Source organism: Staurois parvus, unplaced genomic scaffold, assembly GCF_062004578.1.
Source record: "Staurois parvus isolate SC_StPar_1 unplaced genomic scaffold, SC_StPar_1.0 ptg001095l, whole genome shotgun sequence".
Classification (NCBI taxonomy): Eukaryota; Metazoa; Chordata; class Amphibia; order Anura; family Ranidae; genus Staurois; species Staurois parvus.
The window spans coordinates 1397596-1424037 of NW_028318891.1; the positions used below are offsets into that span (position 1 = coordinate 1397596).

At 43.4% G+C, this 26442-nt stretch overlaps 2 protein-coding genes across 2 annotated transcripts in view; one reads left to right on the forward strand and one right to left on the reverse strand.

The window, feature by feature from the left end:
- LOC149440306 (uncharacterized) overlaps window positions 1–9242 on the forward strand; it is a 142565-nt gene extending 133323 nt beyond the window's left edge. The window contains exons 19-22 of the mRNA XM_089658798.1: window positions 961–1086; window positions 5061–5238; window positions 7537–7623; window positions 9043–9242. Of these exons, the coding sequence (XP_089514924.1) occupies window positions 961–1086; window positions 5061–5238; window positions 7537–7623; window positions 9043–9110 (459 nt within the window). The 3' untranslated portion in view covers window positions 9111–9242. The remainder of the gene's footprint in view (window positions 1–960; window positions 1087–5060; window positions 5239–7536; window positions 7624–9042) is intronic.
- Window positions 9243–10077: 835 nt separating this feature from the next.
- FAM204A (family with sequence similarity 204 member A) overlaps window positions 10078–26442 on the reverse strand; it is a 41491-nt gene continuing 25126 nt past the window's right edge. The window contains exons 6-7 of the mRNA XM_089658799.1: window positions 13995–14107; window positions 10078–13840 (exon numbers count right to left, since the gene is read on the reverse strand). Of these exons, the coding sequence (XP_089514925.1) occupies window positions 13789–13840; window positions 13995–14107 (165 nt within the window). The 3' untranslated portion in view covers window positions 10078–13788. The remainder of the gene's footprint in view (window positions 13841–13994; window positions 14108–26442) is intronic.

Below are 26442 nucleotides of genomic sequence, written 5' to 3' on the forward strand. Positions count from 1 at the left end.
ACTAATTATTATTATTATTATACAGTATTTATATAGCGCTAAAAGGTTTGCTCAGCGCTGTACATTACACTAATAGAACTCCACACTGCTATAATTTTGAACATGCCCCTTTCAATTAGTGATTCAATTACACAGAATCAGCAGCATGCATGTCATGATTTTTGGGTCTGTTGGATTTCTATTACTCTACTACACCTGCTAGTAAATTGTAGAAATATAATTCTACCAAAAACAGTGATTGATCAGGTTAGTGATGTATGACTGCTATTATTTTGAACACAACTTTATGTGAACCAAGTCTATGACAAAGCGCTGGAGAGTACTGAACTGGCCAGCAATGAGTCCAGATCTTGATTCCATAGAGCACCTGTGGAGAGATCTAAAGACAGCAGTTGGGAAAAGGAACCCTCCAATCAGAGACCTGGAGCAGTTGGTGAAAGAAGTGTGGTCCAAAATTCCAGTAGAAAGGTGTAAGGAACTCATTGATGGTTACTGGAAGTGATTGATTTTGGTTATTTTTTCCAAAGGGTGTGCTACAAATATTAAATTGAGGGTGCCAATAATTTTGTCCAGTCCATTTTTGGAGTTTTGTGTGGAATGTGTCAGATTTGGCTTTTTTTTTCTCCTTGTTTGCGTAATATCAATACAAACAAAAGAAATAAGCATGCAAATGCCTAAACATTTGTAATTGCAACAATTGTGGTGCATTATCTGACAGCAATACAAGGGTGCCAATATTTTTGGCCATGACTGTATGGGATGCCTGTTTTGAGGGTGGGGGGCCATTTGCACCATGTTACACTCTAAATATAGATGAAACATGATGCAAAAGGTGGAGTTAGCCTTTAAATATTGGGTCAATTTGAAAGAAAGGCACTGTCGGTACAGCATGAAGCACAGGAAATCATGTCATTACACTGGACTGTTCTGCAGATTTCTCATCATACATTGTTCACACAGGAAACAGAGCAGGACAGTCTGCTACTTGAGTTCACAGCCTACAGTGAAAAATGTGTATCACCTTCCCGTGTTATGAGTTTTATACTACACCTAATTCTGCAGCATCGAGAACCACTCATCATAGAGGTAAGTGTGCAGAGGGCTCTTCTCGGTGTACATGTAAGTGTGCACAAGGCTATCCTTTGTGTACAAGGAAGTATGCATAGGTATTTTTTGTGCATAGGTAAGCAAGCACTGGTCTTTTTTTAGCATACAGGTACGTTTGCACAGGTCTTCTTAGCATACAGGTAGGCATGCACAGGTCTCTCCAGTGTACAGGGCTATCCTTGGTGTCCAAGGGACTGTGCACAAGTCTCTATTCAGTTTACAGGTAAGTGTACACAAGTCTCTTCAGTGTACAAGTAAGCTTATACAGGTTTTTCATCCGTGTACGGGTAAGTGTGCACAGGTCTCTTCTTTGGGTAGATATAGGTGCTCACAGGTCTCGCTGTAGAGGTAAGTACAGGTCTCAGTGTAGTGGTAAGTGTGCACAGGTCTCTTCAGTGTATAGGAATGTGCAGGTCTCTCCTCAGTGTACAGGTAAGCATGCATAGGTCTCTTCCTGGTGTAGAGGTGTGTGTGCTCAGGTCTATCCTCGCTGTAGAGGCAGGAGTGGAAGGTCCACTTTAGTGTACAAGTCTTTCTGCAGTGCAGAGGTAAGTGTGCACAGCTTTCTGTGTAGAGATAGGTTTGCACAGGTTTCAATTGGGAGGTCTCTGGGTCAGAGGTGTGGTGGTAAAATTATACTTGAATGTCTCTAGGTCAGTGAAGCAAGTTATATGGGAGGTTTCTGTGTCAGTATGGTGATGCCAGAGGTCTCTGGCTCACTGGAATAGTGAATAGAGAAAGGTCTCTGGGTCATTGGAGAGAGTTAAACAGGGGAAGTATCTAGATTAGCAGAGCAGTGACTAAGTTAAATGGGAAGGTCCCTAGGTCAGCGGAGCAGTGGTGGAGTTATATGGGGAGGTCTCTGGGTAAAACATGATCAAGTTTATCTATATATAACCCATGTCAGGTTTTTCTGCTGCTTGGAGGCTATGATAGAGAGATTTCCCCTTACTTCCTGTCCTTGGGACAACCTTTTCACTAGACAAAAAGCGAAGGAATCTTTCCGATGGCATTAAAACTTGACAGAAGTTTTAATCGTTCCTTATGTCATCCAAATCTAAACAAAAAAAGATAGAGCTATACAGTGCTCCTCATAAATGAGTAAACCCCTAACAGATTTGTAAGAAAACCTTTACTTTCAGAATCAACATTTTCTATGGGACACTATACTACAACATACTACCACAAATGCGGGCGATTGACTGAAAACAAGATTTGGTAATTTGCACACACAAAAAAGTATTTTTCCTAACAAATTCATTCAAGACCATGTTGCAAAAATGAATACACCCCAATGAAAGTCTTAGGAGCAAAGCTAAATTTTAGACAACAAAATCCTAATGAACAAGAATTCAACTACAGGTGAGTCTAATTATTCATTAAACAGGTGTCCAGCAGACAGTTGATTATAAAAGGGTGTTAACTTAACAAAGAAAACCCCTCCCATTTCATGCTGTAAGCATTGGCACAACATGAAAAGTCACAAGGCCTGAGAAAGAAAATAATTTCTTTACACAAGAAAGGTGAAGGCTACAAGAAGATCGATCAGCAAAGCTTTACTTACCAGTCAGAATACTGTAGCAAAAGTGATACAAAAATGTAACTGCAACCATCTCATAGAGATGTCCAGGCCGTCCACAGACGTTAACACCTCAACAGGAGCGTCTTCTGATGAGAAGGGTTGAAGAAAATTGCCATGCAAGTTCACTGCAGTTAGGTAAAGAAGTAGAAAGCCAAGCTGGGGTGGTTGTTTCCTGTGACAAAGTATGGCGTACACTGCAGAGGAATGGCATACATGGGTGCTGTTCACGAAAGAAGCCTCTCCTAAAGCCCATGCACAAAAAATCCTGCCTATAATTTGCCAGGGCCCATGCTGAAAAAGAAGACTACTTGGACTCTGTACTCTGGAGTGATGAGACCAAGATAAAGGTTTTTGGAACTGATGGCTTCAAAACTGTATGGTGTCACAAAGGTGAGGAGTACACAGAAAAATGCATGGTGCCTACAGTGAAACATGGTGGTGGCAGTGTGCTTCTGTGGGGCTGCATGAGTGCTGCTGGTGTCGGGGAGCTGCATTTCCTTGATGGTATTATGAATTCTCAGATGTACTGCTCTATATTGAAAGAGAAGATGCTACCATCACTCTCTGCCCTTGGCAGTCGTGCACTTTCCCAACATGACAATGATCCAAAAAACACATCTAAGGCCACGCTTGTATTTCTGAAGAAGAACAGGGTGAAAGTGATTCAGCGGCCAAGTATGTCTCCTGATCTGAACCTAATCGAACACCTATGGGTCATTCTGAAGAAACAAGTTGAGCATCACTCTCCATCCAGCATCCAGACTCTAAAAGAGGTCGTTCTTGAAGAAAGGAAAAGATGTTGTAATATGCCGCCAACTTGTTCATTCCATGCCTAAAATTTGAGAAATACCGCACTATATTTTTGTTATGTGTGCCCATTCAAACAGCACACCATAACAAATATTTTTATGTTTTAAATGTTTCTCAGGAGGAAGTGTCATGACTGACTGCAAAGTTTTTTTTAGCAATTTTAAAAGTGAGCCTGTCCAAAGTCTGTCCTCATAACCTTCTGTACTTTTGTTAGGACAGTGTTCATCTCTTGTTGCAATTGAAAATGGAGATCTTCCTGTATAGTGCAGACTGGAGTAATTATGGCAAACACAGCTGCTCAGCCCCCTCATAAACATAGGGAACTACCTAACACTTTCAGTTGCTGGAGGGTGCAGAACAGAGCATTTAAAAAAGATAAGATGCAAATTTTAAATATTTTTTTTTAACTATGCTACATAAATGGGAACATGTAACAAATATAAAGTAGGTATTATTCCATTTTGGATTTATAAGTGGAAATACACCTTAAGGCCTCATTTACACTTGCCCTGCATTCAGATCACTCTGCAGAGATCATTTGACAGGTGTTGAGGAGGCATCGCTTCCTCACCACCTGTTTTAACCTCCTAAATGCTGGATTACCACACCGCAACCTGCATTGTGAATGGTTGCGGGGCACTGGCAAAAGTACTTCAAAATTGAATGTTAAAAGCAGACGGTTTTTAGAGTTAATGGATTTTCCTAAACGAAAAACCACATTCACTGTAAAAAAATTCCTAAATTCCATTGTGCTCCTTCACGTATTCTCATCACTGTGATGGAAAACAAGTGTTTTGACTCCATTAATGATTAGAAAATTGAATGTTCTTAAAACACAAAAAAATTCACACAAAATTCTCTCTTCTGGACTTTAGAGTGGAAGGGTCCTTCTTCAGGTGCCCATGTCACTGCCTGGTGACATGAACACTTCCCATTGGCAGGGGGTTCTCACAAGGGCCTGAAGACTTCAGTGGCTGCATGGTTATGTTGAAAGGAGAGGTATAGACAAGACTGGTTGCTGGTGGGCCTGGACTGCAGCTGTGGAATTTTACTCCTGGAAAAGTGGAGACAAAAAAAAAAAGCCAAATCTGACACATTCCACGCAAAAGTCCAAAAATGAACTGGACAAAACTATTGGTACCCTCCAAAAATTGTAAGATATAATTGCATTTTGCTTAAAAACAAATTGAACAAGTGGACTACTTTGTTTAATTAGGTTCTCATTACCCAATTTTAAGCAGTGGCAACAATATGAGTAGAGGTTGTCAAGTCAATGGTGGGGTTTTTTTGGGGAAGTCTCTGGGTTGATGGTGGTGTTGGATAAGAAGGTCGCTGTTGGTGGTTGTGTCATATGGGGAGATCACGGTGTTGGTGGTGGGAATGTATGGAGGAGGTCTCTGAGGCAGTGGTGGGGTTATATGGGGAGATCTGTGGCTCAGTTGTGGTGTTAAATGAGGTCTCTGTTGATGGAATTGTATAGGGAAGTCCCTGGGTCAGAAGTGGTGTTATGAGGAGATTTTCTCCACCAGTCATTTTCTGCTGTATTTCCTGTCTCCACCAGTGTGAAGATGAGCTGTCCACACACATGAAGACTCACGCTGGGCATTTGACTGTGGAAGAGCTGGCTGGAGCTCTGGATAAGATGGGTCTCTGCACAGACAAAACACAGATTGAGTCTTTTATCCAACGCTCTGTAACTATAACTGGAAGAAACCTCATCACCCTCCGCAGCGCTGCCCGTATCCTGAAATGAAGTTGAGGGCAGTGTGATTTTCAGGAAATTCAAATCAAGCTGCCTCTTCCACTAAGAAAACAATGCCAAGTCCCTCACCGCGGATTGTGAAGAACATACAGTCAGGTCCATAAATATTGGGACATCGACACAATTCTAACATTTTTGGCTCTGTTCACCACCACAATGGATTTGAAATGAAACGAACAAGATGTGCTTTAACTGCAGACTGTCAGCTTTAATTTGAGGCTATTTACATCCAAATCAGGTGAACGGTGTAGGAATTACAACAGTTTGCATATGTGCCTCCCACTTGTTAAGGGGCCAAAAGTAATGGGACAGAATAATAATCATAAATCAAACTTTCACTTTTTAATACTTGATTGCAAATCCTTTGCAGTCAATTACAGCCTGAAGTCTGGAACGCATAGACATCACCAGACGCTGGGTTTCATCCCTGGTGATGCTCTGCCAAGCCTCTACTGCAACTGTCTTCAGTTCCTGCTTGTTCTTGGGGCATTTTCCCTTCAGTTTTGTCTTCAGCAAGTGAAATGCATGCTCAATCGGATTCAGGTCAGGTGATTGACTTGGCCATTGCAGAACATTCCACTTCTTTCCCTTAAAAAACTCTTTGGTTGCTTTTGCAGTATGCTTTGGGTCATTGTCCATCTGCACTGTGAAGCGGCGTCCAATGAGTTCGGAAGCATTTGGCTGAATATGAGCAGATAATATTGCCCGAAACACTTCAGAATTCATCCTGCTGCTTTTGTCAGCAGTCACATCATCAAAAAATACAAGAGAACCAGTTCCATTGGCAGCCATACATGACCACGCCATGACACTACCACCACCATGCTTCACTGATGAGGTGGTATGCTTAGGATCATGAGCAGTGCCTTTCCTTCTCCATACTCATCTCTTCCCATCACTCTGGTACAAGTTGATCTTGGTCTCATCTGTCCATAGGATGTTGTTCCAGAACTGTGAAGGCTTTTTTAGATGTCGTTTGGCAAACTCTAATCTGGCCTTCCTGTTTTTGAGGCTCACCAATGGTTTACATCTTGTGGTGAACCCTCTGTAATCACTCTGGTGAAGTCTTCTCTTGATTGTTGACTTTGACACACATACACCTACCTCCTGGAGAGTGTTCTTGATCTGGCCAACTGTTGTGAAGGGTGTTTTCTTCACCAGGGAAAGAATTCTTCAGCCATCCACCACAGTTGTTTTCTGTGGTCTTCTGGGTCTTTTGGTGTTGCTGAGGTCACAGATGCGTTCCTTCTTTTTAAGAATGTTCCAAACAGTTGTTTTGGCCACGCCTAATGTTTTTGCTATCTCTCTGATGGGTTTGTTTTGTTTTTTTCAGCCTAATGATGGCTTGCTTCACTGATAGTGACAACTCTTTGGATCTCATCTTGAGAGTTGACAGCAACAGATTCCAAATGCAAATAGCACACTTGAAATGAACTCTGGACCTTTTATCTGCTCATTGTAATTGGGATAATGAGGGAATAACACACACCTGGCCATGGAACAGCTGAGAAGCCAATTGTCCCATTACTTTTGGTCCCTTAACAAGTGGGAGGCACATATGCAAACTTGTAATTCCTACACCGTTCACCTGATTTGGATGTAAATACCCTCAAATTAAAGCTGACAGTCTGCAGTTAAAGCACATCTTGTTCGTTTCATTTCAAATCCATTGTGGTGGTGTATAGAGCCAAAAATGTTAGAATTGTGTCGATGTCCCAATATTTATGGACCTGACTGTAGATCATTGTCCAGTGTAATAAAACATGAGAGGCATCTTCAGGACAGTTTCTAAATATGTGAAGGGGTATGGAGTGGTTGAGGCATCAATGCCTGCAGCCTTAAAAGTCAATGTACGGGGGATGGGGGGGGCCTTTGTCATTATCTGTGATTTGTGAAGCCAATGTGCAGGGTGGGGGGCAGCATTTGTCGAGCCACTGCTGGGAAGGAAGTCAGTGCCTGCGGATTTTGGAGCCAGTGCTCAGAATGGGTGTCTGCAGAGTTTGGAGCCAATGCATGAGGGGGGTTAGCACCCATGGATTTTGGAGTCAGTTTTCAGGATGCAAAGGAAGGGGCAGTATCTGTGGATTATGGCGCTAATGTATGGATTGGGAGTCTGTGCCCATGCATTGTGGAGCCAATGTTCAGGGTGGTGAGCAGTGTCTGTGAAGCTCAAAGCAAATGTATAGGAAGTTGGGGGCAGTGGCTTTTGAATTACAGTATGACATGAACAATGTGCCACTCGCTGCTGTAAAGTTTCTTTAACATGGCTTCTCAGAGATTGCAGTGTACCAGTTTGAGCGCATTAAGCGGTGGAGCAAGAACTCAGAAGTCAGCCAACCAGACTCTGATCAAGGAAAGACAGGTATGAATATTGCCTTCCATGGCTTTCAATACCATTTCTACATTGCACCCAAATCTATCTCTCTACCGCTCAGCTCACTTAATCAATCTCCTCACACTTCACTAATTCACTGACAGACAGTATAAATGTCACACCACTTTCTCAAACTCATTCTATCCAAATCCGAGTTCATAAAATCAGGCAGCAGCTGCAGAATTGGGAACATTTTAAATGTTCCCAAAGGTGAACTTATCCTTTTAAGCTGTCCATAGATGGATTGAAAATTCAGCCAGTTCAGCAGGCTCTGGCCAAATTTCAATCCATTTATTGCCGTATCTAACGATCCACTTCTCATGAACGGGCTTGTTGGAAAATTTTGCTTCGATCAGCACATGCAGCCAATCGGCTGCAGCATTGATCAGTATATTCTGACAGCAGAGGAGTCCCACTTTCAGAATACAGTGACACAGCAGGGAGGATTCCTCCATCCACTTTAAATGCATGGATAGGGAAATTGGTTTTGTTTTTTGTTCAGCCAGTATGAGCCATATATGGGCAGCTTAAGGACTCCATTGCTTTTTGAGAGCTTGGATAATTTAATCTGACATTTATACTCGGTTTTATTTCCCAGATTATGGTGGGTGGGGGACAAGGAAGTTCATACTGCTGGGAGGGGATCTAATTGACCCTTTTGCTTCATCCTACATGACTGGACGGGAGGGGTCATTAAAGCAGAAGATTACAATGTAAAGGTAAAACTAGATTACAACAGACTGTCTGCACTCTGCTGAGGTCTTCATCCTGTGTGGTACCTAAACATCTTCCAGTGCCTGAAAGATGTGGCAGCACAGGACATGGGAAAAGAGACCTAGCTTACAGACTAATTTAGATTACAAACTCTCCCACTTTCAGCCTAAGCTTTGTTGTGCGGAGGATTGTGAGGTCAGATAATATCTGGGTGTTTTCTTGGAGTTAAGCCGGCCATATACAGTTTGAATCTCAGTCAGTTCAGCAGGGACTGGCCGAGTGTCAAACCATGTATGGCAGGTTGAATGTACCCAAGTTGATCAATCGATAAACTTGGGTACAACCAGCCTGTCGAATTTTACATGCAATTATTGCTAGCGACTATTAAAGCTATTAGCAGTAATTTACTGCGTTCTCGCGGCAAGGACTGCCCCCCCGCCCAGAGAACACAATGGCTCTGTGGGAGGAATTCCCCCATCAACACGGACTGCACAAGTGGCAGGTTTCTTCCCATATAATGACAAGTCTGGCCTTGTCATCAGTACTATTTATAAATCACAGTGCTGCGGGGTCTTTCCCGGTGGAAACAAGGTCACGATTCCTGTCAAAATGTATACATCATTCTGCAGAGGCCATCCTCTACGTGTAGATCTATCCAAAACATGCATCACAGGTGACACTTTACCTTCACAGGAATGACTGCCAATTTTTCTGACCTCCGTATCCTGCGCAATATACTCCATCTCACCAAGATCAGTTAGAGAGAAGTCGTCTCCAACCAAAATTGCTGCGCCAGCTGTGGAGTCCTCCAAAGAGGCAGGCAGATTGTAATGTGTTTGTCAGTATGATGTATGAGATTTTAGTCTCCAAATAAATTAGTCTTTACTCCTCAATCTGAGGTCCCATGTTTGGGAAGAGGAAAGTGCATTTCTCATCTGAAAATGTCAGGGTGTGAGTTCCGCTGCTACACCAACCATGGTAACTTAGACCTGAAACACAGTGAGGCAGCACAGGAAGAAAGAACTGGCAGCACTGAGGAGACCGAGAGAGGAATGTCATCAGAGGCAACAAGGATCTGAGGAGAAGGTAGGACAAATGTAGAACCAAAGCACCATCACCCTGGGGAGTGACAAACCTGGGAGAACATTTTGTATACAGAATGTCATCACTCTAATATCTCCTTCACAGTCACATTAGCTTCTGCACCAGAGGAGCTCTTATTTATTTATCTGTGACATATTCCACAGTGCTATACAGAGAATACTGAGCCAGCCACAGCTTTTGCACCAGAGAAGCTTCACTCTAATGTCCCCAACCCAGCCATACTATTATAATTATCCGTGTATATAGCTTTGAGATTATCCACAGTGCTGTACAGAGACCATAGAGCTTTGTTTAAACTCCGAAGTGTCTAGTTATATAGCTCTAACATATAGAGAGGCTATAAGCAGCCGAGCCAACAAGGAACACAGCGTGGGATGGGGAATGGTCTCCACTATATGGGAGTTCGAATATATGTGTGAATTTTGAGGCCTCTGGGTGGGATGATCAGACATTGAGCACAGCGTGGGATGGGGAACATTTTTTATTATCAGGGAGCTGGAATGTATTTGTCAGTTTTGGGGCTCCCGCAGTGCTCCTGAGGCCGCTGCGTAGTTAATTTGCTACATTTATGCTCTATCATCTTGTTTTGGATGCAGGTTTGCAGAAATAAAAAGTAGACTGCAGTAAGGTTGGTATACACTTTAGTTTATTACATTAAAAATTAGACCATCACAAACCTGGGCACTGCAGATCAAATTAATATATTGGAAAAATCCCTAATGAAAGACAACTTAAAATTCTGTGGTGCTTATGTGAAACGAAGGATACGCGATGCAGGGTTTTTGCACATGCAGTTCTCACTCCTGTATAGAGTATAACCAGTGATCTACCTGTACTCTGGATAGGACAAATCAATACAAAACAAACCCAGAACACGTTGGAAAAGAACCAGAAAAAAATGTCATTTGCAATGCACATATAAATCCACACCATCTGCAAGGTACAGTTCAATGCACACACTGAAGAAGAGGGCATGTCTCTTGAAACGCATTAGTATATGATGCTCAACAGAAAAGTGTTGAGCAGAGGACACATCAGAGCTCTGAGAAAGAGGGAATGGCCCCTTGCAACACTTCAGCAGATGATGATGATGGAGACCTGGGAGTTCTGAAGTGGATCCTCTGTTGCCGGTGTGAATGTATGTGTATTTCATGACAGTTTTGAGTTTATTTTTAGTAATGTGGTCTACATAGTTCTTGATGTCTGTGTGTCCTGTCAGAATGATCCGTAAATACAGAATAGGGGCGGCTAAAGTTACATTCACGTGTTAACTTTTAGTCCAATGAACTGTCAATTACAGATGGTGTTGTGGATTTATATGTGCATTGTAAATTACATTTGTTGCTGATTTTAAAAAAAAAAAAAAAAACTTTGATAGGGCCAACCGTACTGCACACTCTTATATCCCCACCCACTGTGTGAGACTCCATTTTTTATGCAAACAATATACAGTAACCATAAAAGACCTACAGGTAAGGCAAAAGAGGACTCAGTTTTGAAAACAGAAGCCATAGCTGTCAAGTACAAGATTACCTTGGTGTGATTTGGAGCAGAACAATATCCTCATTGGGGTGGAAGAGAGAGACCATCTTGGGTGGAAAAGGTCTTCTAAAGACTACCTTGTCCCTGTGCAAAACAACAAAAGGTTCTTCACGAAACAGCTGCCAGCTCAGAATCACACCTAACAGATGTGAAAGCCACCAGGAAGGCAAGCTTACTGGAGAGGTCATCCAAGGGAATATCTCCAATTGGCTTGAAGCAGGGTCTCTGAAGTACCAAGAGTACTAGGTTGAGATCTCAAGGCAACATGGGAGTCAGGATTGGGAGGATTTTAATGATCAACTTGCTGAAGAAAAATCTTTAAGAATTGTGACGTTTCTGGAAGAGAATCAATAAGGCATAAACCTGTGCTTTAAGCATATTCAGGGCCAGACACTGGTGAAGACATGATTGAAGAAAGGTCAAAATACAAACAGTACTTTCTCTGTTTCCTGTGTCCCTGTACCAGGCAAAGTAAACCTTCCATATACAATGGCAGATCTTATGGGAGGTAGATGGTCTTGCTCTTAGAGTGGAGACAACAGAATCCTAGATATCTCATCAGTCAGGACCTAGGTTTCTGCAGCCATGTCATTAAAGCCAGTAACTAAAAAGCAAGATGAAATAGGGAGCCTTGCACTAGCAAGTCTGGTCTGTTTGGAAGAGGCCAAGGCTCATGTGCCAGAAGTAAGAGTTTGGCTGGCATGGGCTAATTTGATAAGGATTACCTAAATCCCTTCTTCCTCTATCTTGCGAATCAGTCAAGGGATTTTTTTTTCCTATCAGAGGGAAGGCATATATTAGCTTGAATGGAGTCCCAGGAATCAGCAGGACATCTATTCTGAGAGCCAGAGAAACCCTGGCTTTGGCTACAAATGTGTTCAGTTGTTGTTGAACCTGTAGATCCACCAAGTCAAGGTGGATTTTTGTCTGGCTGGATAGATACATAGAAAGATCAGGCGAGTGAAGCCATTTGTTGCATGAGGGGAGGATGTGTAGTTAAAGGGACCTGAAGCATTATATGCACCTGAGAGGGAGCAGTGTCCTATTAGGACATTGCTAAGGGAACAACTGTCACCCTGAGAGGTGTTCTGAGTTTTCTGTAGGCGATCAACAGAACACATGCTATTCATTCATTTTGTCCCAGGTCCCTGTAGCTGCTGCCCTTTAAAAAAACAGCCACTCACCTGTCCCTTGAACTCATAGTGCCCTCCCCACAGCCCGTATCACCGGCTGTCCTGTGTTCCCGGCTCTGGCATCTTCAGTGTGGGCACCCAGCTGTGAGAGCTTGCGCAAGTAGCCCTTCGCTTTCTGAATGGTCCCCTAGTCTTCTGGGACCTGTCACATGTCCCAGAAGACTACAGGGAGCGGGTGACACAACTTCCACTTCCAATCGCCTAGGTGATCACAGCAGATGTGGGAGCGGGTACCTGTCAATTCCAGGTACCCGCTCCCCAAAGGTGCCAGTCCTTAATGGGGAACAGGGGACTAGTCTTGTGGAACTTCCCCTTTTGGGTGGAGCTCCACTTTAAGTGAGGGGATCCCTGGTAAGGTACTTATAGAATGGGTATGCAAGAAATTATGTTTTGCATATCCAGAGGCCGCTATAACCCAGGCCAAATTCCTGTGGCCATGTCTCTGTATTTCCCCTGCCTTCCGCCTGCCATATCTGTTGCAAAATGTCCATAGATTGTAGCGGAAGTGTGTCCTCATCCTCAAACTAAGTCTAAAGGGGGGGAAAAATGCCAAATTTTACTCTTAATTTCTCTGCCTACGAGCCTACATTGTGAACTCAGCACTGCTGATTTTGTATTAATAGCTGGGCCTGTTAGGGGTCCAGGCTTTGCCCATTACAGTGAGCATACCCCCAAAGGGGTCTGCAGGGTTTGGGAACCATAGAGATGGACCAAGGCCCTGGAAATTGTATAGCACCCTGTGGCTAGCTACACATGTTGAGCTTCATGCCAAGGTGAGAACCTAAGGCAGAATCCAGTGACCAAAACAAACATTACAGGCCGGCCCCACACAGTGAAGTTCAAGTGTGGTCCCCAATGTACAGCATTGAGGGTTACCAATCCAGAAACTGTTAGATCTGAAACAGATGTGTCAGAAGAAAAAATGGTTAAAATGAAAAAATGGAGAATAGGTCCATCACATGAGGACACTAGCAAAATACTGGAGTCTCACAGAATGGGTGCACTTATATTAGCATGCAGTAAGTGCCACTCTAACAAAGTATCCTGTATATAAACCATAGTCTATGAATAAAAGTCTAGTGTACTGTATGGTACAGTTATATGAACATTTAAATTGACTGTGCTCCAGTTGAGACAAAAATTGTCTCAGCCACTTTTTATGGTGTACAGCCATGTACAAGGTAATTCAGAATTTTCTACCATGTACAAGGTAATTCAGAATTTTCTACCACTATCGCTGAAGATAACCTCTATTTATAGATTTTCTCATCAAGTACTCAAGTTTGTGACAGGTACACATTAAAGTCATGAAATAAGAGACTGCTAAGGACTGTCCTCCATAAAGATGGTGTTTGCTGCAGAAGGGTCACTGAAGACTGTGGATTCCCATTCTTGTGTTACAGGTGGGAAGGGAGAGATGGACAAGTGACACTGAATTTTGCTCAGTGTAACAATAATCAGCTACAGTAATGACAACATAGTATAAACTAGAGGAAAAAATAAATACAGTAACTGGGAACCCAGCAGAGTCCCTCTCTAGTTATCAGTTATATATACACAGAATTCTTTGTAAATAGTGCACCATCTTACACTGTGCACACTACATATATCCCATGTTGCTTTTGGTTTCCCATCTTTTCTTGGCCTCAAACCTAAAAATAAGAAAAACAGAAAGTGAAGACCATATAGGTACACATAATATCAACATACAGAAAGACACAGGGGAGGGTAATTCTAACTACATTTTGAATGAATTGGAGGGGAGGGGTCACATTCAATCCACATGCGGTGTTTTTGTGTCCTCACCCCCAGGGCAGGTTCTTCTGCTTTTTCTTTGCTCCTTCCTGAGAGGATGCCTGCTCTTCTCTGGCTTTTATGTACTTGTGACAAGAAGCGGCTTTGGTGATCTTCACAGCCAGCTGGAAAGGAAAGTCACACAATGAGCAAATACCAGAAACAGACACTGGTCACAGAGTATAAAAAAAATATCAGACCACAGATTAATCAAGAAAAATACTGGGAATTCAACAGACCGGTTTATACACTACATTGCCAAAAGTATTGGGACACCTGCCTTTAAATGCACATGAAATTAAATCGCATCCCTATCTTAGTCCGTAGGGTTCAATATAAAGTTGACCCACCTTTTGTAGCTATAACAGCTTCACCTCTTCTGGGAAGGCTGTTTAGGAGTGTGTCTGGAAATATTGGACCATTCTTCCAGAAGAGCATTTGTGAGGTCAGGAACTGTCAGACGAGAAGGCCTGGCTCGCAGTCTCCACTCTAATTCATCCCAAAGGTGTTCTAATCGGGTTGAGGTCAGGACTCTGTGCAGGCCAGTCAAGTTCCTCCACCCCAAACTCACTCATCCATGTCTTTGTGGACCCTGCTTTGTGCACTGGTGTGCAGTCATGTTGGAACAGGAAGGGGCCATCCCCAAACTGTTCCTACAAAGTTGGAAGCATGAAATTGTCCAAAATGTCTTGATATGCTGACGCCTTAAGGAGTTCCCTTCATTGGAAAAAGGGGCCAAGCCCAACACCTGAAAAACAACCCCACACCATAATCCCCCCTCCACCAAACTTTACACTTGGCACAATGCAGTCAGGCAAGTACCGTTCTACTGGCAACCGCCAAACTCAGACACGTCCATCAGATTGCCAGACAGAACAGTGTGATTCGTCTCTCCAGAGAACACAACTCCACTGCTCTAGAGTCCAGTGATGTAAAGCTTGGATGCAGCTGCTCGGCCATGGAAACCCATTCCATGAAGCTCCCTATGCACTGTTGTGCTAATCTGAAGGCCACACGAAGTTTGGAGGTCTTTAACTATTGACTCTGCAGACAGTTGGCAACTGCTGCGTACTGTGCGCTTCAGCATGCGCTGACCCCGCTCTGTCATTTTATGTGGCCTACCACTTCGTGGCCAAGTTGCTGTTTTTCCCAATTGCTTCTACTTTGTTATAATCCCACTAACAGTTGGCTGTGGAATATTTAGTAGCCAGGAAATTTCACGGATGGACTTACTGCACAGGTGGCAACCTATCACGGTACCACGCTTGGAGTCACTGAGCTCCTGAGAGCGACCCATTCTTTCACAAATGTTTGTAGAAGCAGCCTGCATGCCTAGCTGCTTGACTTTATACACTTGTGGCCATGGAGGTGATTAGAACACCTGAATCCCATGATTTGGAGGAGTGTTCCAATACGTTTGGCAATATATAGTGTATTTGACATCTGTAGAAAACACAAATACATATCTTATTCCAAAACACGGGTATTTGTGGTAGCAAACTCTTCTGTAAAAACCCATTGATAGGCAGGGTTTTTATAACAGAAGAGACCCTAGAGGTCTCTTTTATTATAAATGTCCTCCCTGCCTGTCAGTAGGTAATGCGATCTGAGCCGTGCATGCACAGCTCAGACCTCATTTATGGCCCACTGTGTTCCGCAGCAAACTAGTGCATACTGGTTCGGAGGGGCACATTTTTATAGCTTCTTAATGAGACTTCACTACCACTTTAAATTTCTCCTCAATCTGTGATATAGGCAGTAGATGTACTTTTTGAACTCCACGCTGAACAAAACTACAGGCCAAAGGCAAGACACTTTTTTTTTTAGTTTTGTGCAGAGGGATTAGAATGCCTGCCAGTTTTTATTGCTGTCTGTGTTCCCATTAGGGAGATTCACCCTCTCTATTTATCCTATTTACTATCATCATTGAAAGTCAGAAAATCCCAGATTTTGGGTTGTCCCCAGAAAAGTAATAGAGGGGAAATCTTCTAATGGGGACACTAGTTCTGGTGACCTGGGGGTCCCCCAAGGAATTCCCTAATTTGCAGGGATTTCCTCTCACTTCCTGTTTGGCTATGGGACAGGAAGTGAGAGTAAATCTCCCCAATGGTGCACAGTGGAAAAAAAATTACGGGATATAACACTCCCTTGCTCTATCCAAAATGAATAAAAAGTTTTGCCTATAGTTCTACTTTAAGGCTCCCTCAAATATTGATGGCCCAGTTCACTATTATTTCTATTAACTCTTAACCACTTGCCCTCCAGAGAAATTACCCCCCTTCTTGACCAGGCCATTTTTTGCATTATGGCTCTGCATTACTTTAACTGACAACTGTGCAACGCTGCACCCAAATAAAATTTACCTTTTTTCCCCACAAATAGAGCTTTCTTTTGCTTGTATTTGATCGCCTGTGTGTTTTTTTATTTTTTGTGCTATAAACAAAAAAAGACCGACAATTTTGAGAATAAAACCCAATATTTTTGTCTTTTTGTTATAAAACATATCCAATAAAAAAAATATAATTTTGTCATAAATTTAGGGCAAAATGTAATCGGCTACATGGCTTTGCCAAAAAAATCCCAATACATGTAAATTAATTGGTTTACATGAAAGTTATAGCGTTTACAAAAGGGCAGTATATATATACTGGAATTTTTTTTTCGTTTTCTAGTAATGGCGGCGATCAGCGACTTATAGCAGAACTGCAGCGGGCATTCTGGCACTGGGGGAAACTGACTTGGTGTCACTGACATCCCCAGTGACACCAACACAGTGATCAGTGCTAATAAAAAGTACTGACACTACTAATGACACTGGGCAGGAAGGGGTTAACATCTGGGGCGATCAAAGGGTTAACTGTGTGCTGTGTATTTTAATATGGGGCTGTGTCTGCTTTCTACTGTAAGCACACTGCTTTGTATGGCTCTGTTAACAAAAAGTCACTCAAACCAACAATAATAAAGTGGTCATAAATAGTGACAGAATAAGAATATAAAGTGACAGTGTATCAATCGATAAAGTGACAAAATACAAACAGAATAATATAGCAATTCCCCCACAAATGAACATAAATGTATAAATTTACTAAATGAATGAAATAGTAAACCCAATAATAGAAACTTGACAGCCCTCTTCTTTTCCTGAGAAATTCACGTGGGTGTGACGCAACGCGTCGAAACAGAGGCTGGTGACGTCATTTCCGGTCTGGATCGTAGGACCGTATGTGAGAATGTCTGCAACACTGACATGCTGTTTTAGAGTTTGCGGACACGTTTACTTTTGTAAGTGTGTTTGCGTATGTTTAGTTTTTATTTAATAAATTATAGTATTATCAGAGGCTTCTCTCTTTTCTTGAGTGTATACCTCATCCTGGATCGCTGAAGTCCTAAATGGGACAAGGTGAGGGCACAATTCATGTGGTGAAGCTGCACGAGGTGGATTGGACCCATGGGGGTTCACTGTGTCCCAGGAATATAGAGTTCACTGTGAGTTGGGAATATACAGTTTTTACTCAAAATTGGACTATGATTGGACTTTCTTACACTGATAAATTGTGTGCACATGATTTATGTTGTCATACATTTATCTAATTTAAATTTGTTTATTTATTGGGTATTCTATTATTGCACTTTATATAATTTGAGGATTAGCAGGATTGTCAGGTTTTTATTATTCGGGTTACTATTTCATTCATTTAGTAAATTTATACATTTATGCACATTTTTATCACAGTTGTGGGGGAATTGTTATACTACTGAGTTTGTATTCCGGCACTTTGTTGAGTAATGCAATATCACTTTGTATTCTTAGGCTGTCACTATTTATGACCACTTTATTATTGTTGGTTTTGGAGGGACTTTTTGTTAATAGTTAATGTGATAAAAAGGGTAGCACACTTTTCCATTTATTATTTGTTACTTTGTGAGTGTGAACACTTTTTGGTGTCTGCTGCAGCCCTTATTACAGTCATTTTTAGTGATTAGTAGTTGGCAGTGCACTTGAAAATTTCTTTGGATAATTTCTTTGTCACGCAGTATTTGCGCAGCAGATTTTCAAATGCTATTTTTTTTTTTAAAATACACTACATAAAATACAATACATAACCCAATTTATTTGGTAAAATATAAAAGATGATGTTACGATGAGTAAATAGATACCAAAAATTGCAGACACCTGTGCAACGGGGACAAATGACGAATCCATAGGTGACACTTTTAAAGCCTTTACAGGTTACCACTTTAGATTTACAGAGGTTGTATAGTGCTAGAATTACTGCGCATTACCTGACATTCACGGTGATACCACATGTATGGGACAAATCGCTGCTTGTGCGCGTTCGCCTTTGAGCACAAGCAAGGAGGGGCGGGAGCACTTTACATTTTCAGACTTTTTTTTACACTGTCACTTAATTCTTAGTTTTGTTTTTACACTATCCCTTGTGACAGCCATAGGCATGTGACAAGTACTTTTTATGGAGAAATCTGAGGTCATTAAGACCCCAGATCCCTCCTCTGCCCTTAAAAGCATTTGATCACACCAAGATTGGTGTGATCAAAGGCTTTTTTTTTATTAAAAAAGGTCATCGTTTATATCTGGGTAAACCAGAAGTCAACACTTCTAGTTCCCTGTATCAGAGCCAAAACGGAGTGGTTTCAGTGCTTAGCTGTATGATCAGCTAGCAGAAGCACTGGCTCGTCGATCAGGAGTCCTGTTGGGATTGGACAGCCAGTTAAAGCCATGGAAGGTAATGGGGAAGACATCCAATGGCATCAAGTGGATAATCTTAAAGTTTGGGACTGTGTCCATCATTTTATGAACTACATGTCCCCTTCATTTGCTCTTGGATGTTTTGTTAGGTTGCGCATTTTTCCCTGGCCTACCAGAACGCCATACAGCAGTGGAAGAACAGGAATTGTCTCAGGCCACACATAAAAAACACTAACAATAGTGAACAGATAGCGAATGAGCAGAAAAAAAGTCAGGTAGATCACGTTGGCGAAAATAAAACTTTGTTTTGTTTTTTTAAATACTAAAGCAGGCAACATAAAACAAATGCGATGTGTGTTCACTAAGTGTATACTCATTTTTACAAGAAAATGAGTCAACATTTTTAAGTTTATAATTCGTGTTGGGCCATATTCATAGCAGTCTTGGTCCGCAGGTTGCATGAGCCTGTTGCACAGCTTTCATAATGCCCATTTTCTAATGACAAATCCTCTGAATACCTACAAGAGATAGCCTCACCACAGACATTATTTATCATCACTTCTTAGGAGGTAGCCTTGGCTACAGGCGAAAATAGTAAACTGGGTTCCTCCATATAGCCCAGAATCCCTCCAGGGTGCGCTAAGCAAAATACAGTAGCATACAATTGGTGGTCTTCCAAAGGCAGAGAGATTCTGGATACAAGCACTTCATTTGATAAGGAGGATTGGATCAGAATGTACATAAAGATCCTTGGGAGGAACCACTGCACAAATCTATTCCTTCACTTTACAAAGAAGAACAACTAACCACCTTTATATAAATGAAAATTAAAAAATTGTGAGAGGATGAAAACCCAAAATTTAACCCACAGTGACAAGCACAGTAAGGAATGAGAAAATGACCACCAGCCATCCTTCAGGAACCTGTACATTTCTAAAGGCACTCCCTTTGGCTATCTTGTATAGGTCCAGAGGGCACAGATATTTCAACATTATCCCTCCAATACAAGCATTAGCCCACCTATCAAAGACCCTGTCTAAACACTTCTCGGCCTTTTGGCCAAGAAGTATATTATCTGTTCTTAGCAATTTTCAGGAACAGAATGCCGATGCCTCTTGTTGTGTACGGGCAGCGGTTAGGAATTCCCAATGTAATAAGGTGGGTACAGTGGAAGGGACCTTTTTCCTCCTGGGTTGATTCTGGCCTGCTTGTCCCTGGTTGAAAGCAGGACTCTCCCTAAGGCTGCATTCACACTTGAGCGATTTGGAGCTTGAAGCTCAATGCTCCAAAAACGCTCAAACTTAAAAAATCAGTTGTTCTCTGTGGTGCCTGTTCACACCTGATTGTGTAAACAGGCACCATAGAGACTCACATATAAAAAGGTGCAGCGCTTATCTATTAAAACATGCAAGATATCAAAAATGCAAGAGTGTATCCCTGCAAAACGCAGGCAGGGTATAGTTATTATACTGCCCCTTATAGTCTCAAATAACACACAGATGTATAGTTCACAATCTCCCAGTGGGTAGGGTGAGGTGAAAGATCAGATGGATCTCTATTGACACACGGTGATAGCCAAAAAGGTGATGTATGGTGATATCCAAAACTGGTAAAAGATTGTGCACTCACCAGATGCACAACCAATATGCGCATGTAAGAGATAACCCCTCTCAAGGTATGGTTCCAAGACTCATCAAAGGCAAGGTCTGGTCAAACTTTACGATGTGGACCCTCAGCTGTCATGCATGGCTCTGTCCCCTATAGCTCGAGGTGATCGACCCCGCCCCCTTCAACCTGCGCGACCCGGAAGAGCTAGTGTGAAGCCGACAAGCGTATACCGGGGCTGAGTTAAAGCTCGTGTGGGTCAGCACTGTGGGAGGAGGGCATTGTGGAGGAAAAAAACATCCCTGAATTTACTGCCTTAAAGGATTTCTGGAAAAAAGTTGAAAGGGCTCTCTGGTGAGCTTCCAATTACCTGCAGAGTAAAGAGCTATAGGGGACAGAGCCATGCATGACAGCTGAGGGTCCACATCGTAAAGTTTGACCAGACCTTGCCTTTGATGAGTCTTGGAACCATACCTTGAGAGGGGTTATCTCTTACATGCGCATATTGGTTGTGCATCTGGTGAGTGCACAATCTTTTACCAGTTTTGGATATCACCATACATCACCTTTTTGGCTATCACCGTGTGTCAATAGAGATCCATCTGATCTTTCACCTCACCCTACCCACTGGGAGATTGTGAACTATACATCTGTGTGTTATTTGAGACTATAAGGGGCAGTATAATAACTATACCCTGCCTGCGTTTTGCAGGGATACTCTTGCATTTTTGATATCTTGCATGTTTTAATAGATAAGCGCTGCACCTTTTTATATGTGAGTTTCTGGAGGTTTTTTTTTTGGTACCTTTTGTGTTCAGCAGCTTTGTTATCTTTAGCGCTCACTTATACCTATATTTAAGGCACCATAGAGAACAATTGATTTTTTTGAGCATTTTTGGAGCTTCAAGCTACAAGTCGCTTAAGTGTGAATGCATTAATAAAAGTATTAATGCATTTCTGATAGGAATGTGGCCACATTTGTCTGGCCAGGGGCTGGAAAGTGCAAGGAGCTCCTGCTGATGTGGCCCGTGAGAGTGGCATCCCAGGGCTGCCAGAAAAAATACTTTGGCAGGGGTACACTATTGAGTTTTTCACTGGTACTAGGTCAGGCCACTTTATGCTTTTGCGCAAGTCTTTTGGGCAGGCCTTTTGGCTAGTCCGGGGTAAATGTTTATAATTCCTGGAAGACCTGCCTTGTTATTGCATGCAGCGCTTTTTTTCAATAATTATATTGGGCACTTGCACTGCACATGTGTTTTATTGTTTCTGCACATCGGCTGAGGGTCATTGGGTCTGCCCTGATGTCGTGGGGGGGGGGGAAATCTGTGGCCTTTGGGTGTTTTCCTCTCCCCATCTGGGGAGGGGGGGGGGGTTTCTTCAGAATCACCCCTCACCAAATACTTGAGTGCTGGCTTCAGCTGGTCCCTAGGGAATGGGGTGCAGCTGGTCCCTATGGAGTGGGGTGCACATGGCCTGATCCTTGTTACCTTGCCCATTTAAGAGCCTTGCGCCCCAGTGTTTTCAGGGTTTGAGGTCCTTCCTCTTTGGAGGTTTGGCCATTTCTATACCCTTGTGCATGTCTTTTCTGTACTGAGATTTCACAGTTCACTTCTTATTTTCAAAGGGTTTGACAAGCACTGCACTACGAAGTTCTGAAAAAACTCACTTTCCTTCTCTACCTTTCTTGTACTCTTTACTTCAACTTATTTCACCACTAACCAGCAGTTCTGGTCAGTTATCGGAGTACATTAACATGGAATGCCAATAACTCACCTGCCATCAGACCCATCTGATTTTAATATCCTCATCAGCCAACGCAATGTGTCAATACCTTGTAGTGCCACCCCTGTACCCTATGAGTACTTTTAATTCATAAAAAAAAGCTATTATCCCTTTACTTTGCTTACTATACAAGATGTAATGATTTTTGTAGGTTTCATGTTTAACATTTAAAAGCAATAAAACTCTTGTGAAAAAAATGATCTATGGAAATTTGTGTAGTTAGGTTCACTTACAGCCAGATTCTTATCACGTATGCATCTTCTGTGATCTACAAATTCTTTAAAAGAATCAATTTAGGGAAGACTGCCAGTCACTTGATGCAAAGTTTTCAGAAGAGAATTGGCACAAATTGTTGGATTCTAACTTGAATAGTTGTCTGTTTCTCTCCTGAAGCTGGGGGAGACCCGGAAGCCGCACAAGCAGTGGAGCCAGGCCCAGCCATGCAGCGTTTATTTGTTAATGGATGAGACACAAATAAAGGGAAAATAGAGGAAAAATCACCATGTTGTTTGTCCCAAGTGCAGCAGCCCAAATAGTGAATGGCGAGTGAAAGGAACAGACCGCTTCCCCTCCAGGGCTCGCACACTGCGGTCACATTACCTTTTCACCGGGAGAAAGGAAGCCGCAGCGTCTGGATATATCTACGCTCTCACAGAGCAGAGAGATACAAAGCATTATACAACCAAATTCTTTTGTAGAAAATCCTCAGCACTTTTCACACAGAACATCCAGTATTTTGCTGCATTTTAATTAAGGTGTCTAAACATTATCGCAGAGAGCTGGAAATTGGTCCGAGGCTGCGGAGAAGAAAACTAAGCTCTAAAGGCTTTTTATCACTATATTTCAGGAACCAAGGGTGTAAAATGTTCTAATTTGGGCTATATTAAAAGCCATAAAAGGTCTTTCAAAAAGATTAATGGTACTTTGCTTGGATATAAGATAAGGGCTTTAGCTGGTTTCAGAAGCTGGGCCTGGCTGTTCCCTCGAGGCGATCATCTTTACAGCCACTTAGAAGATTTGTGAAAGCAGCCGCGTAACCTCCAGCCAATACACAGCCGCGATGGAGAGTTTTCCTCTCTCTCCTTCTTTAAATTCCTTTCAATTTTACAGGTTTAAAGTGTGTAAATCATCTCGGACAGACACAATGGGTGCCGCTTGTAACATATCACGCTGCCACCTCCCCTTTCACATCCTGGGAAAATACACACACGGGATGTCACAGAAGATGTGTGACACTTCAATGGGTCCTGGCTTGTCAATTATGCTTCAAAAATTACAAAATATGAAAAGCAAACAAGAAGCATTTTGGGGGAAAGTAAAGCTTGTTCGCACCCTGTTCAGTCGCTCAGCGACAGAGGCGATTAAACATTACAAACACACAGCATGTAAGGGGACCAAGAGACCACATGCCCATTAAAACACCTTCTGATGATCTACTGGGGCAGCCCAGACATTTTCGGGCTCCTGGAATACACATCCAAAACTCCATTCTCAGATACAGCGGGTATGTGCCTTCAAAATGAAGACATTCCTATTTTATTTTTATCAATATGTTTATTATGTCGACAGTTTCTGATTGTCTTAACTTGAGCTCAACATTAGTGTCAGCCGCGTTACCTTGGAGACGGCAAAGATCAAAGCGACAAAAAAAAAAAAAAAAAAAAAGCTCTCAATTGTCTGATTAATCAAGTCAGCAAACAGCTTATTCCTTTTAGGCTGCACGCACGTATGAAAATGAGATTCCGGGAGCGCGGCTTTGTGCAGATTTGTTCATTCTTATCAGAACAAAGCCAGAGGCAGCCTATTTCACGGATCATTGGCACTGTCAGGCCCGGTGCACAGAATGGGTGACAGCCCCTTATTCTGAGGCTTGAGTAAAATTAGCAAAAAAGTCGGCACAAATTACCCCCTCATCTTTTTAGTAATATGACATTATTCATTTATTTTTTTTAATTTTTTTTATCCAATTTTCAATTTTTGTCACACTTCTGCTAAACTCCCCCCCCCCCCAAAAAACAAAATCCCCCACTATTCTAAAACACCCACCAGCCCTCTACAATACAGCCTAAAACCCAGGGTGTGTGGGAGGAACTGAGCGGCCTTCAGAGAGAAGAGAACAGTCAGCACCCATCATCAAGAAAGTCTCAAGAGGGTAGTCAGCACACATCTTCCAGAGAGGCATAAAAAGTCGGTTAGCACCCGCCCTTCAGAGAGTCACAAGAGGCTAGTCAGCAGCCTCCCTCCAGAAAGGCTGTAGAGGGCAGTCAATACCCATCCTCCTAGGGGGCAGTCAATACTCATCCTCCATGGAGGTAGTGGGGGGCAGTCAATACCCATCCTCCAGGGGGGCAGTCAACACCCATCCTCCAGGGAGGCAGAAGAGGGCAGTCATCACCTATCCTCCAGGGAGGCAGTAGAGGGCAGTCAGCACCCATCCTATGGAAGGCAGAAGTAAACAGTCAGCACCCTTCCTCAAAAAATATAAACCAGGACTATCAGCACCCATCAGTCAGAGAGTTAGAAGAGGGCAATCTGCATCCATTTGCCAGAAATGCAGAAGAGGACAGTTAGCACTCATCCTCTAAAGGAAGCAAAAAAAAAAAATCAACACCCATCCCCCAGAAAATACAAGAGAAGGCAATCAATACATATCCTCCAGGACAGGGTAGGTAGCACTCATCCTTCAGACAGGCATAAAAGGGCAGTCAGAACACATCCTCCAAAGAAACAGAAGAGGATACCCAGTGTCTATCTTTCAGATAAATAGAAAAAGGCAGTGGCCGCCACCTCCCCCCATCCTCCCAAAAGACACTTGGCCCCCATCATTCAGAAAAACAGAAGAGGGCGTTCAGCACCAATTTTCCAGATAATCAGAGGAAGAAAGGTAGTTCCTATCCTCCAGATTCAGAAGAGAGCAGCTTAGACTCATCCTCCAGATCAGTGGTCTCCAAACTGTGGCCCTTTGCTCGCCTTTATCCGGCCCTTGGGACACCATTCCATCTACTGACTCCAACAGGGCATTATTCTTCCAACTGATACAAATGCTGGGGCACTATTCCTCCCACTGATAGGAAGGATGGGGCACCATTCCTCCCACTGGTACAAGGGGCGGGGCACCATTCCTCCCACTGGTACAAGGGGCGGGGCACCATTCCCCCCACTGGTACAAGGGGCGGGGCACCATTCCCCCACTGGTACAAGGGGCGGGGCACCATTCCCCCACTGGTACAAGGGGCGGGGCACCATTCCCCCCACTGGTACAAGGGGCGGGGCACCATTCCCCCCACTGGTACAAGGGGCGGGGCACCATTCCCCCCACTGGTACAAGGGGCGGGGCACCATTCCCCCCACTGGTACAAGGGGCGGGGGCACCATTCCATCAGAAGAGGAAAGTCACCACGCATCCTCAAGGAAGGCAGTAGAGGGCAGTCAGCACCATCCTCCAGGGAGGCTGAAACGGGCCGTCAGCAACAATCCCCTAGACCAGCGGCTCTCAACTTGCGGGTCGCGACCCCTTTGGGGGTCGAACGACCATTTCACAGGGGTCACCTCAGACCATCGGAAAACACATATTTCCGATGATCTTAGGAACCGAGACACCGCTCCTCTATCCGTCTCCAGGCAGGTCCGCCCACATGCAGATACGCCCACATTTTCCTGGACCGCGACGGGTGGGTGGGATGACATGCCGCCCTTCATCTGTCCACACCCTGGGATTACTCAACAGCTCCGCCTCCTCACCAGTGATTGGCCACCGGAACTGTAGCTCAGGAGAGGCACACAGGCGGCCAATCACCGACGAGGAGGTGGAGCTTGGAGAGGAGGAGCCAAGCAGCAGCGCAAAGATCAAAGAAGATCGAGTGAGGGAGTTGCCTGAGTGAGCGAAGAGGAGTGCGGCTGGAGAAGGAAGACAGCTGACCGGTAAGTGTCTGTACCATGCAGATGGTGCTGCTGCAGCCAGGTATGCTGGCTGTAGATGGGAGAGGGAGGGAGCGAGCCCAGGCTGGAGCAGGGGTCAGCAAGGTCAGTATCATTGGTGTCAGTGGGAGGAATAGTGCCTCATCATTGGTGTCACTAATACCAATGATTGGGCACTATTTCCCCCCCACTGACACCGATGGGGCACTACTCCCACTGACACCAACGATGGGGCACTATTCCCCCCCCCACTGACACCAACGATGGGGCACTATCCCCCCCCCACTGACACCAACGATGGGGCACTATTCCTCCCCCCACTGACACCAACGATGGGGCACTATTCCTCCCCCCACTGACACCAACGATGGGGCACTATTCCTCCCCCCACTGACACCAACGATGGGGCATTATTCCTCCCCCCACTGACACCAACGATGGGGCACT